Raw genomic sequence first — 15462 nt, forward strand, 5'->3', positions numbered from 1 at the left:
CTGTCTAGTTGAGACAATGGTAGCTGAAGCAACTTCTTTTAGTTTTATGTAAGTCCTTGTTGGTTGGCTATTACTGGAATTGCCTGCCTAAGAGCTATGGGTAGGTCCCAAACCTGAATAAAAGGGATCGCAAGGCTGGAGCAAAGCTCCTCTTGAGCTGGGCTCCCGCCTGGCCCCCAATTCCCAAATTTATAATTTCTTGTCTAGTCTCTTTCATTTGTGTGCGGCCTCCTCCAGAACCTGAACCCTGAACCACGCGGGACGTGGAGGGGGGAGGCACTCACATATAATAATGAATCTGATTTCCAGTTTAGATGTTAGACTATGGACAGCTTTATGCCTCATTCCTTTCTCTTCCCTATCCAGCCAACATTTGGAGAAGGTGATAAAGCTCCTATTGACCTAAAATATTTTGTAATACATAATGACAATCTGAACTAATTAGGTTGCTTAATATTATGTAAGGGTGTCTGGATTATTTGGAGGGTCAGAATTCATTAAATTTAACAAATTTTTCCCAAGCGCCTGATACATGCCAGACAGTATATGGCAATTGAGGCACATTAATTAATAAAAATAACCAAAGAGCCTAGGACCCATGGAGCTTTGTTGAAGGATGACTCAAGGAAGGAAGATGAAGAAAAATGAGCAGACCGTGCTTTATGGCAGGAGGTTAAAAAAAAGTAGAAACAGCTCAGGTATAATATGGTTGCATTTTTTTTCACAATGTGAAATTTTTATCTTTAGAATCAGGCAGCTGGACTCAGTTTAGATGATCCCAATTTCGCTGGCAACTTCCAAAGCATCATAATCGGGAGCCAGTCAAACATATGCCTTCTTCTCTCCACCAGGCCTGATCAGAGCGCTGACCTTGGCCACATCAATGTCATAGAGCTCCTTCACAGCCTGTTTGATCTGGTGCTTGTTGGCCTTGACATCCACAATGAACACCAGTGTCTTGTTTCTTCTAGCTTCTTCCTGGCTGACTCGGTGGTCGGGGGAACTTGGTGATGGCACAGGGGGCAGGCTTGTTCCTCCTGGGTGCACTCTTCCGAGGATATTCAGGCGGCCTTCGGAGCCTCAGTGTCTTTGGCCGTCGGAAGGTGGGTGACCTGCAGATCTTCTCTTTGCGACTGTGAACGCCCTTCTGCACTGCGTTCTTTGCCTTCAAAGCCTTTGCTTTGGCTTCGGCTGTGGGAGGGCAGGGGCGTCCTTCTTAGCTTTCAGCACCATCTTTGTTAAAAGGGAGGTATGCTCCCCTCTACATGCATGTGCTGCCAACAGTGCACACATCCTGTCCTTGGGAGCTGGAACATGCACTGGCTCTTGCAGCCATGTGTTGGCCTGAACATCAGGCAGGTTAGTGTTATGAACAGTCTAGCCCAGTGGTCGGCAAACTCATTAGTCAACAGAGCCAAATATCAACAGGACAACGATTGAAATTTCTTTTGAGAGCCACATTTTTTAAACTTAAACTTCTTCTAACGCCACTTCTTCAAAATAGACTCGCCCAGGCCGTGGTATTTTGTGCAAGAGCCACACTCAAGGGGCCAAAGAGCCGCATGTGGCTCGTGAGCCGCAGTTTGCCGACCACAGGTCTAGAGGGACTGATACCATTAAATGCCTCGTTGGCTCTTCCCTTTCAAGCTGGCTAAAATATTCTCTTTCTTCCTTGCAAATGAACTCTGTATCTGAGATGCCATCCTGAAGTACCTGTCTTCTATGTGGGAGCAACATGCTATAGAAATCATTCCCATAGTCGCTACATCACTTGGGCAAAAATGTTGGCTTATTTTTCATGAAATGGTGGTGAAATTGACATAAGACAGTGAGGTCCATAAGGAGTGGCCAACCTCAAGCCTGGAAACAGTGGTTGTTTCAAAAAGAGTGGTTACATAAGCCAGGAAGTGGAAATCCTATTTCATTATCTGGATATGTTGGTGGGGGGCGGCTTCTTGTTTGATGACCTGGGTTACTGCCTGCGGCCTTGGACTTGGCATGCAAATGGGGATTTAAGAAAATGCAATTTGCTCTGGGGAAGGAAGAGAACACTAAGCAAAGCTTGGCTTCAGAGCCTGGAATCCTCATCTTGGCCTCTGACCCCTTTTCCCAGTAGTTCTCATTTGAAATTTCCCACGTGCGCTGTGCTTGTCCCCGGCTCAGGCTGCCGACGCGGCCGGGTGGGAACCCTCTGGTGTTCCCACGTCTCCATGCACTCCGGACTTTTCATCGCCCACAGGGGTGCGGCCTTCTCTCGGTTCCCTCTCTCCAAAAAAAGCAGCCCTGGTAGGAATCGTATGGCATCAACCCTCAGAAGGAGCTGACAGTTTTCTCCACTCCGCTCTGAAGTTCTTCTTAATTCCAAGAGCAATGATGAGTTTTCTCTGGGATTCCCAGTATCAGTTACAGAGGCAACAGCTTTCAGACCAATGACTGTGTTAACGATGTGGTCAGTGCATGTTTTGTGCCTCACAGCGATGCCCGTGGCCATTTCTAGACATGCATGCAGCATCCTTCTCTTTTATTCCCAGTGGTCCCAGAGAGTAAGTATCATTTTATAGTTTTTAAATTGTTGTTGATATTAGAAATGTTGGATCAGGATTTAAAGGTAAAGGAATCTAAAGAGTGTAGACACTGAACCAAAAACAAACAACAAAATGCAGGTCACACTGTTATACCGAGTGGTCAGGGTGTGCTTCCTTGCAAAGGAGATACTTGAACCATGTAGAAACTTCACTTCCTCAATGTGGCCTGCCTTTCTTTCTTTCTTTCTTTCTTTCTTTCTTTCTTTCTTTCTTTCTTTCTTTCTTTCTTTCTTTCTTTCTTTCTTTCATTTCAATTCAAACTGGCCTCGTCCAGCACCTGACTCACCTGCCTCCTTCCCCCTTGCACATACACTCTTTTAATCACTGAGCCCTCAGGACGATGAGGTTCTGGTTGGCATAAAAAAATTTAGGAATAAATCCTTGGGTCTGTTGCCCACAGAGACAGGGTTTCGATCAAACTAAAGATAACATCGAGGCTTCAGTTGTGTTTCAGCTCCAGGCCCCCCCCCCCAAAAAAAAGCAGTAACACAAGACTAAACGATGCCATGGCTGATATCAGCACAAGCACTGATCAACTATCTTAGCACCAAATAATTGGTAGAGACCACGACCCAGACCATGACCCTGACCACAATCCTAACTCCCTTAGTCACCATGATTAATGATTTTCCCCTATAGAACCCATTCTCTGGAAGCCATTGGGGAGCCAGGCCTTTGGGCATTCAATGCTCACCTGTCTCTGGGTGTAGGCCACTTCCTAAAAATAAACCCTTACTTTCTTTGCTGCAAGAACCTATTCATGCCCTATTAGGCTCTAATGCATGAGGGCAAATGGACCCTTTCAGTCTGGTAGCAACACCTGCTTTGACAGGGCAGACATCTCATCAATGTAATATAATAATAGCGGCGATCTTCTTTTTTCAGTGCCTGGTATATGTCAATTCTTGTCCCAAGTGCCTTAACATGTCATTTCTAATTCTCAAAATAATCCTATAAAGTAGGTAACTCCATCTTTCTCTTTTTCCAATAGGAAAATGAAGTCGTAGGAAAGTTAGGCATGGGGCCAAGATCACATAGCAAATATATGGCTGAGCAGGGATTTGAATTCTAGTAGCGCGCCCCAAAGCTCATGGTCTTCCCACCATCTTTCCCAAGATGTGGTTTCCCAAGGTGTGATGATAAAAGTAGCAGAATGCCCTGGAGACATTCATTAGAAAATACAGATTCCCGGGCCGCAGCCCAGTGCTACTCAATGGGATTCTCTGGGATTTGGCCCAGGAATCTGAATATCTGACACATTTCCTTGTGAGTCGGCTGCATGCTTAAGTTTGAGAATAGTGATTACAATCTGCTGCCTTGGTGGGCACTGTTCAATAGGGTGCCCATGATGGCTGTTATCAGACTCAGCTCTAGGGTTTTCAACACGGAGCCTGAAAAGACTGTCCTAGTCGGACTCTTGGTACAAAAGACTGTCCTAGTCGGACTCTTGAATCTAGGCAGCTCTTCTGTCGTATGGGACAAAGCCAGGTTCCTTTTGCCCTTTCCAATTACCTCAGATACTGGCCACTTGGAAGAGACATCAGGAAATGAAGGACATTATTAACACTCAGAACAAACTCTGGATCCCTGCCAGGCCTCTGTGGGTTTTTATATCCCTTCCATCAGTTCCGCGGAATTGCTGCCTTCAGGGTACATTCTGCCTTCAAGGACAAACGCACAAGCACCTTTTCTAATAAATCTTCCCATGGCAAGCGATGCCTCTTTCTGAGCTCACAAACCATTCCAAGGACTGTGAAACTGCACAATTGTGAACTACCTTTAACTCTCAGGTCCCGTCTAGCTTTATTCTTTCTTGTTTGGAACTACCGTACTAATTCTGAAAGTTTCCTAAAAACCAAACAAAACAAAACAGCTCTATACATCATTGAATTTTTGTCCACCCACCTAGACCAGCTTTGCCAACTAGCCACCAGCTTTGGTATAACCAATAGGATTCTGAAATGCCAAATATGCCAAGAGAATCTACGAAGTGATGAGCTTAATTTTCTCCTGTGCTTTATGGAAATAAAAGAGATGAAGTTAGTGCTAGGGCACAGAATCATGAAGATTTTAGAACTAGAAGAGATCTTGGTTAATCATTTATTCTAACCCAATCCTCTGATAACTAAAGAAAGAGAAATCTGAGAACATGAGGTCACATAGTTAATGCATAGCAAATACAGGACTATAGCAAACTTTTCTGATTCCACAGCCGGTTTTCTTTTTACTGACCCAGGCTTGATAGCTTCTACCCATCACCCCTGTCACTTGGAAAGTAGAGATTTGTATTGTAACCACTGTCTCTTTTCTCATTTGTAATTCCCGTAATCCATGTGAGGAGATCAAGAATGCTTGCGTTAATGGTTAACTTATTTTGAGAAAGCTATCCTTAATTCCTTCCTGCCCAACCTTTTCATACATAAACTTTATTATTAGTAAACTTCAGTAATATGGAAATCAGATGTCACAAAACTACCATTGAGTCATTTATTAATTCAACCAATATTTCTTTTTTCTACCAAATGCCAGGCACAGATGTAATGCAGTCAAGAAAGGAGATGGAAAAGGACAAAAAGTCATCCTGTCATGAAGTTTATATTCTAATGGGCAAACACTCAACAAACAAGAGAAACGAGTAAAATCCTGTATTAGTCGTGGTGAGTGCTAAGGTGGAAAGGCAGGGTAAGGGAACAAGAAGTGAGGAGGTGTGTACAAGGTGGGGGGAGGGGCTGTATTGAGACAAGGTGGCCAGAACAGGCCTCAGACCACAGCTGGGGAACCAAAATATGAGCTATCACGCAGGAGAGTCTTGACAGCAATTCTACAGAGAGCAGTAAAGATCAGATTTGGGAAATGTTGGAAAAGGTGGAAAACTGCTGTTTTTCTGCTGTTTTTGGTAGCCCGGGCGGCAGGAAATGGGAAGAAGAGGAATGGCACAATTAAAATGTGGCACCCGTCCTTTCCAGGAGGCCAGGAAGAGTTGTTTTAGTATCGGAGGTGAAAAGAGATGCCTGGTGATTAGTGGTTTCACATAAAGAGCTTTTCTTAGAATACAGAATTTAGAGAACAGAATTAAGATTGATGAGAGGTATTATTTTGTTTCTTAAAAAAATCCAGAGAGCATGAAGTAATGCCAAGACTGCTTGGCAAAAAGATATGTGACTTAAAAACTTGATGAAAAGGTTGATAAGTTCAGTCATTCGATTCATCCAAATATGTAATTAATTATGAGGATTTTGGCGGAAGTGTGAAATTTATATAGAGTCAATGACAAATGCCACATTTTTTGAGAGTTTACTGTGTGCAACATAGGAACAGAGTTTCAGGGACTCAACGAGAAGCGTGGCACTGTTCTACCTCAGAGAACTTTTCACTGTGAAATCCATTTTCTGTGCCTCCTGGACATCCAGCAGGAATACTTTTCCCAGCCTCCTTTGCAATTAAATATGGCTTATGGGTGAGTTCTGGCCAATGGGATTTGAGTGGGCATGATGAATGTCCCTTCTAGGTTTGGCCCATAAATCCTAGAGGATTGTAGTGTCTCAAGATGCACAGAGCTGGGGTTCCTAAATCATGACATGTAAGGCTGTCAACCAAACATTTGATTAAACTTTATGTCAACAAGATATTTATGTCTGTTGCGTCCTGAGAGTTGAGCCAGCGCATGTAGCCCAACTAATATCACTACGTATTCATTAAAAGGTTCATAGAATTTTATAGTTTGCAGAATACTCTCACATAGCAAATGATGGTGAGAATTGCCCTGGGAAATAGGTCATATTTTTATTTTTCCCATTTCATAAAACTGAAATGGATGCTTATTGAGTATTGAATTACTTAGTCACCATCACATAGGTAAGAAGACACAGAGGGCAAAGATTTTAAATCACTGGCTCTCAAATGTACAAAAATTATTGATATAAGACAAAGCATGAAAATAAATGTAATGCAAGGCATTTGAAAAATATAGACAAACTACTGAGGGGATTCAAAAGAGGAGACTAGCACAGTTGGTTGGAGAGACACAATGGGTTCGGTGGAATAGGTAAGATTCATGGTGAGTGTTTGCACACTGACAAGAAAAAGGGGAGAAGAAACACAGAGGAAATTTCTGGAACTTCTGACAAGCAATATGAGTGGTAAACAGAAATAGAAAAGAGTTGGCATTTGTTCTAATGTTTCAAGGGGAGTTGGAGCAAGCAAGGCAGTTTTCTGAAGGAAAACAGGAACTGGTAATTCAATACAAATCAAAAAAATATTTATTGAGTGCCTGCCAGACGAAGGGCCTTCCGAAAGTGTCCAGAGGATACAGAGAAGAGATAACAAGGGCACAGCCCATGCTCTAAATGTGTTTATAATCTATTAGGGGAAATAGTAAAAAATGACTGTAGCACAATGCTGAGATAAGCATCAAGAAGAAGAATAACGGGGCTCAAGGGACAGAGAAATAACATGGGTAAGTGGCATGAGAAGGACACAGAAAACATAGGTGAAGCTTCATGGAGGAGTTAAAATGTTCCTATTGACCTTTGAGGAGGTGCCATCTCTGAAGATGGTATGAATATATAAATTCCTGAGGGCCACATATAATTCCAAAGAGAATGGTTGTGTCAATATTCCGAGCAAGGATACTGCTATATGAATAAGTGACTCCAAACGTGACCATTGGTTAGGGCACAACAAAATGAAATTTGTAATTTGAATATGTTTGCTTACACCTGGAATCACAAACTTACAGTGATAGTATAGGTTGTAAATTTCTTTTCTTATTGAAACTGCATGCCTTCCAGTGAATTCAGTGACCGGCACTGTAGACCAGAAGGGTGTGTGTGTGAGTTACATTGTGCCAGCAAGAGGCGATGAAGAGCCAGCTTCCTAAGAGGCCTTGCCAAAGAAGGACCACCTACCATGAACAGGGCTTCATAATTTTCAATCATTTTCTGCACCACAGCAATGATGGCCGTGCTTTCCTCAGCCCGGGCCGAACTCTGGACCGAGAATTCTTTGTCTGATGACTTTTGCTTGTGCAGCAGGTTGGGTCCAAATATGGTGGCCAAGTTTAGAGATGTCATCTTGTTCCCCGTGACCTACAGGGACAGAGAATACAAGAACTGCTGTTATTTTTGCTTTTCAAAGTGCTGAGTGGCTCAGGAACCAATGGAACCTTCCCTTTCCTTTTTTTCTTGCAAGGTCTACATCACCTCTGGCAGAATTGATGAGAGGTGCCATCATTTTCCTTTTGCTTCATGTCTTGGATTGAAGTGCACGGCACAGTGGCCATTTCAACAGCATACTGAGTAAAATTTTACAACTCTAAGTGATTTGTTGTGAAACTGGTACTATATAAAACTTCTATCCTGTCTGCCCTTTAAAAATATTGATATCCATCCATCTATCTATCTATCTATCTATCTATCCATCCAACCATCCACCTTCCGTCTATCCCTTCATCCATCAATCCATCATCTCTCCATGACTCCATCCACTCAGCATCTACCACAGGCTGGGCATTTTTCATGGCTTCTAGTTATTGACAAAAATTTCCCACAAGGATCACAGCACCGTCCTTATTTTAAACGTTCACATTCTGGAGGGAAAAAGACACTTACCAGTTATAAGTAGTGAGTACAAAGTATGAAGCTATCAACCCTGGAGGCCGCAGGGACACTCCAAGGAGGTGGGACAGAAGGCAATTTCCCAGTGGTGACAAGGCCACATGCAAAGGCAGAAACATGTAAAATATCACAAGGCACCTCAGGAAGTACAGTGCGGCAGAGGGTTCTGAAGGAAAGCCAAGCAAGGCCGGGGAAGTCACTGCCACATGTATTTGTGGGGCAAGACTGGCCCTGGCTGACCACCAGTGGTCTAGGCAATTTTTTCTTTTTCTTGTTTTTTTTTCAATCTTCACCTGAGGATATTTTTCCACTGATTGAGAGAGTGGAAGAGAGGGGGAAAGACAGAGCGAAATATCGACGTGAGAGAAACACATCGATTGATTGCCTCCTGCACGTGCCCCTACCAGGGTCTGGCCGGGGAGGAGCCTGCAACCGAGGTAACGTGCTCTTGACCGGAATCGAATCCGGGACCCTGTAGTCTACAGGCTGACACTCTATCCACTGAGCCAAACTGGCTAGGGCTAGGCAACTTTTTATTTCTCTTGTTGATATTGAAAAATCCAGTAATTCCTGCGTAAGTATGGGGACTGTGGCTGCTTGGGGGGAGGGGGGATCTGCACAGTGTTTGAGGGGCAGCTGGGTACACAGCACAGAATTCGAGTTCTGAGTCACAGCCAAGACAAAGCTTCCTGGGTCCCACTCTTGTCCTGTGGAGCCTTGAAGTGGTGGCTGCCAGCCCTGCAACCCCAGGGTGGAACAGGGGGACATTATTTTTAGAAAGTGCGCCTGTTTTCAGGTTTGCCGCCAAGGAAAATGATTTCACATGGTAAACACTGGGGATTTTGAAGAAAGTGCCACTTATGTATGACTGCTGAGTTATTTTTCTCTTTGTTTTATTTCATTGATATAAAACCTGACAAGTGTTCGTTTTATTTTCCATGTCATTTCCTACAAGTTCATGGCTAAGGATACAATCAAATACATGCCATTTCCCAGCTCATCTCTCTAGAACTCCGAAGCATTTAGAGTGCGTTCCTTTCCCCTATTAACACAATATCAGAGCTTTCTTGTTTTTTGTTTTTGTTTTGCAGGCAGAAGCTTTTAGGGGCAATCAGGAAGGCAGGCAGGCAAGCAGTTGGGAGCCAGCAGTCCTGGATTGTGAGAGGGATGTCCGACTGCCCGTTTAGGCCCGATCCTGGCCTAAACGGGCAGTCGGACATCCCTCCAGGAGTCCCAGATTGGAGAGGGTACAGGCTGGGCTGAGGGACAACCCCCCGCCGTGCACGAATTTCGTGCACCAGGCTTCTAGTTAACAAATAAAAGATTTTCATTTTTCCCCCTTTTGGCTTCAACCATATACATTTATTTCTCACAGCTCTGGAGGCTGAGAAGTCCAAGTTCAGGGTGCCAGCCAATTGGGTGTCTGGTGAGAGCCCTGGTCCCAGGACACCATGGCTGTCTTCTAGCTGTCTCTCAGATTTTGTTTTCTTTGAAAAGAATGTTTAACGCAAGGATAATCCAGAACTCTGTTTCCGCTGTCTCCTTCTCCTGTTGCTATTCTGGGAAAGCAACACAATCTGTCCGTGGAACGGCACATGGATTCCAGCTGCAGACCACGCCGCTGTGGTTTGTTAACGCTGCTTTGTGTTTGTTTGGCTGTGTTTTCAATTGGAGACTCGTTCATGGCAGCCTCCACCCTTGCTCCCCATGTCTCAGCATGTAGATGGCTACGTCTAGGTCATAGAATGTGCACTTGGGTTTGGTTCATGATTTCACTATTAGCCAGCCAATTCAAGGCAAAATTTTATCTCTCCTAGATGAGCATCCTAAATATTTTTTAAATATACTTTTATTGATTTCAGAGAGGAAGGGAGAGAGAGAGAGAGAGAGAGAGAGAGAGAGAGAGAGAGAGAGATCCATGATGAGAGAGAATCATTGATCTGCTGCCTCCTGCACGCCCCCTACTGGGGATAGAGCCCACAACCCGGGCATGTGCCCTGACTGGGAATCAAACTGTGACCTCCTGGTTCCTAGGTCGATGCTCAACCACTGAGCCACGCCAGGGAGCCCCATACTCTTCATCTCTACCCTGAACCCCCCCCCCACGCCCAGCTCACACTCGAGTGGCAGACCCTGTATAGCAGGAGGAGATGAAACCCTGGCTTCAAAGCTGGGTGGGGACCAGGGCGAGGCGAGCAGCGAGGCGCTGATCCTGCTGCAGCTCCAAAGCCAACCTCCCATTTCCTGGAGGCGTGCACTTCCTTAAAGGTCAGCATCCCGGCCTCTCCTTCGGTGGTTAGGGACTTCTTTGGGCCTCGCAGGCTATTTGAAAACGAAAGGCCAGCCTCAGACTCTCTCACCGAAAAAAGGGGCTATTCACACCACATTTCCCATCAATGCCAGAGGCTTCTTGGACAACCTGAGAAACCACTGCTCAAGAGGTTTCAATTATGTTCCGGCAATATTCTTTCTAGAAGAAATGAACTCTTTCAGACTTTGGGAATTTCTTTCTTTCCCCTAAGGAGCAGAGCAAATAGCAAACTAGACAAAATGGAATAAAACAAACAAACACAAGATAGAAAAACAACGCAATTTGATAAAATACCACTATTTTTCCCAAGCAAAGCACTGACTGACTAGTGAACATTTTTTTCTCATGTCCTTCTTTTCAACATCTTTGAGATCTTATTGGTTAATCATGCATTGAATTTTAAGCACCCATTAGAAAATATTATGTGCATTTTATAAAGAAGGAAGCTCAAACCTTCCCCCCCAACCGCAACCCCAACTCTGTTTTCCTTCTTCTTCCTTTGTTTTATAAATACAAGGTCATGTAGCAAGATGCTGGCAGAGCCTGTGTGAGCCTCCAAGCTTTTTGAGTCTCTGGTTCAGTTTTCTTCTGTGTTCCAATCCATAACAACTACCCAACAAACAGATAACACATCTAACACAGACTAACGAACAGGTAAGACAAAAAGCTGAAAACTGCTTTGTTTCTTTTTATATATATATATTATGGATTTCAAAGAGGAAGGGAGATGGAGAGAGAGAGATAGAAACATCAATTATGAGAGAGAATCATAGATCAGCTACCGCTTGCACACCCCCTACTGGGAATCAAGCCCACAACCCAGACATGTGCCCTGACCTGGAATTAAACCCAGGACCCTTCAGTCCGCAGGCCGACGCTCTATCCACTGAGCCAAACCGGCCAGGGCAAAACTGCTTTGTTTCTTGACCATACTTCCCAATTTAATTTCTACCTCACTGCAGTCTGTTCATTCTGTATTCCCTACCAGCTCATGCTGAAACAACTGAAAAAAAAAATAAACAAAGGACCTCGCTCTTGTTCGTCTCCCTCTACTCTTAACTTCTACCAGAAGAGGTTTTAGCTAACTCCCATCTCTATGCAGTGCTGATGTGGTCTGTTTATTCAATCCCTACACACCCTTTACTCAATTCCTACACACCCTTTTTCTTTAATCCTCAACTGAGTGTATTTTTCCATTGATTTTTAGAGAGAGTGGAAGAGAGAGGGAAAGACAGAGAGAAACATCGATGTGAGAGAAACACATCAATTGGTTGCCTCCTGCACGAGCCCTGACCAGGGCCTGGGAGAAGCCTGCAACCAAGGTACATGCCCTTGACCAGAATCGAACCTGGGACCTTTCAGTCCGCAGGCCCATGCTCTATCCATGGAGCTAAACCGGCTAGGGCCCTACACACCCTTTGATGTGTAGTTTAAATTCAATCTCCTCCACGAAGCCATTCCTAAGATTTCTGGCCCATGCTCATCACTTCTCTTACTCTGCAATGCATCCCCTAATTCTGTACTAGCCACGTGTCCTCATGGCCTCAACCTGCTTGATGCTACAGCATCTCAGGGACAGTAATTAGAAAATTTCTGAACAACACTCACTGGTTTATAGGAACGTGGGGAAGGTGCCCAGGACATAAGTGGTTTAATGCCAAGGCCATGGAAACATTTATAATGCAATGCAAATTTTTTCAGTATTGCTATTCACACAAAAGCTTCTTAACTTACTCTGTCCCTGTCTCTAATCAATCTATAACATGCATATAGCACTTCAGTGGAACCCTTCCAAAGAGTCTTTCAGGCCTTAAAAGAGTCAATTACCTCCCCTTCACAAATGCATTCACAACTCTATGGACACAGCCCTATTCCCCTCCACACCTCACCAATACTTTCTCATTCCGTAGCCTTTACTCCAATCCAAGATGACTGTGAGGGCTGCTTGCTTTCCTGTAACTTATAACCACTTCACAGAAGCAATGTTCTGCTTGCATTTCTCCTGAAACTATACTTTTTCTTAATTAATCCTTCATTTTGATTCAATGTTTTGGTCAAGACTGTCTAGAAACCCTTGGAATCTCTCATTCCCTGTACAACTTCGCTGTTACTAGGATATTTTCACATTCCTTAAAATAATTAGTCTTCTAAACGATTGTGCAGTGCCAGTTGAAGAATTTGTATTCCCAAAGTTCAGATAAGGCCACTCGGGTTTAGGAAGGTTAATAGATTTTTCCACGAACACATGTAAGTGAGTTATAAAACTACCAAGGGGTGATTTTGCCTCTTCTCCCACCCCACCAGATACTTGGCAATGTCTAGAGGTACTTTTGGTTATCTCAACTAGGGTGAGGGATGGGAAGGATCAACCCAACCACTATCCAACATCACAACTTTATGTGAATTAGAAAAAAAGGTCTCTTCCTCCAGATATTCTACTGCCTTCTGCTTGCTAAAACTCTGCAAATCTACAGTGACTATGAGGTACATGACACCTCCCCAGAGTTATGGAATGCACAAATGATGAGGGGAAAATACCCTCAGTTGAGGGTTAAAGAAAAAGGGTGTGTAGGAATTGAGTAAAGGGTGTGTAGGGATTGAATACACAGACCACATAAGCACTGCATAGAGATGGGAGTTAGCTAAAACCTCTTCTGGTAGAAGTTAAAGAGTAGAGGGAGACGAACAAGAGCGAGGTCCTTTGTTTATTATTATTTTTTCAGTTGTTTCAGCATGAGCTGGTAGAGAATACTACACAACCATAAGTGGATGCTCCCTGTGGGACACTGGGAAAGGTACTTAATGCCTCCAACTCTGTTTACTTCTGAAACACGGGGGCAATGATATCTCCCTTGCGTAATAAAGAATTAACTATAACATATGAAGTCCTTAGTACATAGCTAGCACATGGTAAGAGACACATAATTGGTAGCTAGCATTTCAGCATGCTAAGTTTCATTTGTACCTATCCAAGAATATTTCCTTCTCTTTGGCATAGGCAATGGAGTCTTGTTCAGCATTTGGACTAAAAGACTGTCTGAAATGATTCTAAGAAAGCAAGAGTGAATTCAATTGGACTTGTTGCTTTCCTCAACTCCTCCTTAATCAGCAGAGACCCAACTTTCTCCTTCTTGCACAGTACTTAAGAAACATCACAGAAGCCCTGACGCACCTAGGAACATAGAAAGAGCTCTGTCTTTACCCAATGATTAGGCAGAGATGATTCTACAGCTTCTGTTATATCTATAGTTGATAAAGGATGGCTACTTAACAATTATGAGAATTACAGTGTATCCATCAAAGAGCTGTGTCTGCTCAAACAAGGTGTCAGTACCATATTATGAAATCTGAAGCCAGCAGAAGCTTCACTAATTATAACTTCTATACAGATAAATGGCTAACTCAGGAAAGTGCCATTCTTATACCTAAAGGAAGGATGAGGATAAGACATGCAGAATTGCCTTTCTGGATTAAAGTGAAAAAATTATATATGATCATGGCTGTGGGGAAAGAAATTTGGCAAACACAGAATTGAAGCTACAATACAGCTGAGCTCTGTGGTGAAGTGTGGGAAGCTGTTGGCCCCTTCTTGTTGATTTATAATGGGTGTTAGCATGTTGAAGGGTCTGAGATCTTCTGGGGATCCAAGGGAAAGGAGAAGTATGACTGTATGGTATCAAGAAGGGAAATAGGTCTCTTGTTAAGGTGAAGATTAGATAGGTCGCTTGCTAAAAGGTCACTTAAAATTGAAGCAAGCATCTCTCTTGTCCAAGACACAAACCTAAAAACACCTTGAAGCACATGAGTATGACCAAAGTGAACCAGAGCCCAAGAGCTCAGATGGGGGAGGCCTTCAGGTCCCGCCTACATCTGGTTTGGAAGCAGGGTGCCTTTCCATTGCATTGAGCCAGTCCCTATTTTGGGGAAAGGGTTTAAAGAGAGAAAGGACCTCTCAAAAGGAAGATAGTAGACTTCTAGCTATAGGGCTCCAGGAACAAACAGGAAGAATAAAGAGGTGACATCACATTTCAGCTCCAAGTTAAAGAAGCACATCAAATTAACTACAAGGACAGCAATCTCCCCTCATCTCCATTACTCCATGTTTTTATGATTGTAAGCACCTCTGTAGCTCATTGTTTGTCTGCTTCACACAAATGGAAATTTGAGGTCTTGAGGTACGGCATCATCATGAAAAATGACTGCGTCATTGAGAAGCATCCTTGAAACACAGGAGGTTAATGCACTTAGAAACTGTCCCTCCAGACAAAACCCTGCATTAGTTCTTCCACATAGATGGGTTGGGAAAGGGAGGAGTCATTTCCTCCGGGTGAAATGTTTAACCAAATTGATGGGTTGTCTTTTTATTTTTAATATTTTTATTATTGATTTCAAAGATGAAGGGAGAGGGAGAGAGAGAGCTAGAAACATCAATGATGAGCGAGAATCATTGATCGGCTGCCTCCTGCATGTCCCACACTGGGGATCGAGCCCACAACCTGGGCATATGCCCTGATGGGGAATCTAACCGTGACCTCCTGGTTCATAGGTCGACACTCAAGCACTGAGCCATGCCAGCAGGGTGATGGCTTGCCTTTTGAAAACAAGCACAGAAAAGAATCACAATATCTATAGCAGAAGAAGGGTGCATACCTCTTGCCCATCTTTGCTGATGTTGTCATTGGCGTGCCTGGCCACAATAGAGAGGAACTGTAGGAGGCGGTGGAGGGTGTCGCAGTTGCAGGGAGGTAAAAGGTAGATGAGGAGTTGCAAGGTGCCCAGTTGTTCTTCTGGCTCCAACACTAAGCAAGGCAAAAAGAGGTGCTCTAAGTCAGTAAAATGGGGGAATGCACACTATTTAGGTTCAGAGGAGGGACCTTCCCCTCAACTTTCTTCAGAAAGAGATTATCAGGTCACATTTATTTCCTTCACCCACTCTCCCACTGATGTAGCA

At 43.7% G+C, this 15462-nt stretch overlaps 1 protein-coding gene and 1 pseudogene across 4 annotated transcripts in view; both read right to left on the minus strand.

Moving 5' to 3' along the window:
• ARHGAP6 (Rho GTPase activating protein 6) overlaps positions 1-15462 on the minus strand; it is a 506928-nt gene that overhangs the window by 39458 nt on the left and 452008 nt on the right. For all 3 annotated transcript variants that reach the window (XM_079764312.1, XM_079764314.1, XM_079764313.1), the window contains exons 8-9: positions 15162-15310; positions 7493-7672 (exon numbers count right to left, since the gene is read on the minus strand). In XM_079764312.1, the coding sequence (XP_079620438.1) occupies positions 7493-7672; positions 15162-15310 (329 nt within the window). The remainder of the gene's footprint in view (positions 1-7492; positions 7673-15161; positions 15311-15462) is intronic.
• LOC307096300 (large ribosomal subunit protein uL23-like) lies at positions 823-1233 on the minus strand (annotated as a pseudogene). Its single transcript has one exon. The product of its transcript is annotated as a large ribosomal subunit protein uL23-like (transcript).

The sequence above is a fragment of the Cnephaeus nilssonii genome, assembly GCF_951640355.1.
Source record: "Cnephaeus nilssonii genome assembly, chromosome: X".
Lineage (NCBI taxonomy): Eukaryota > Metazoa > Chordata > Mammalia > Chiroptera > Vespertilionidae > Cnephaeus > Cnephaeus nilssonii.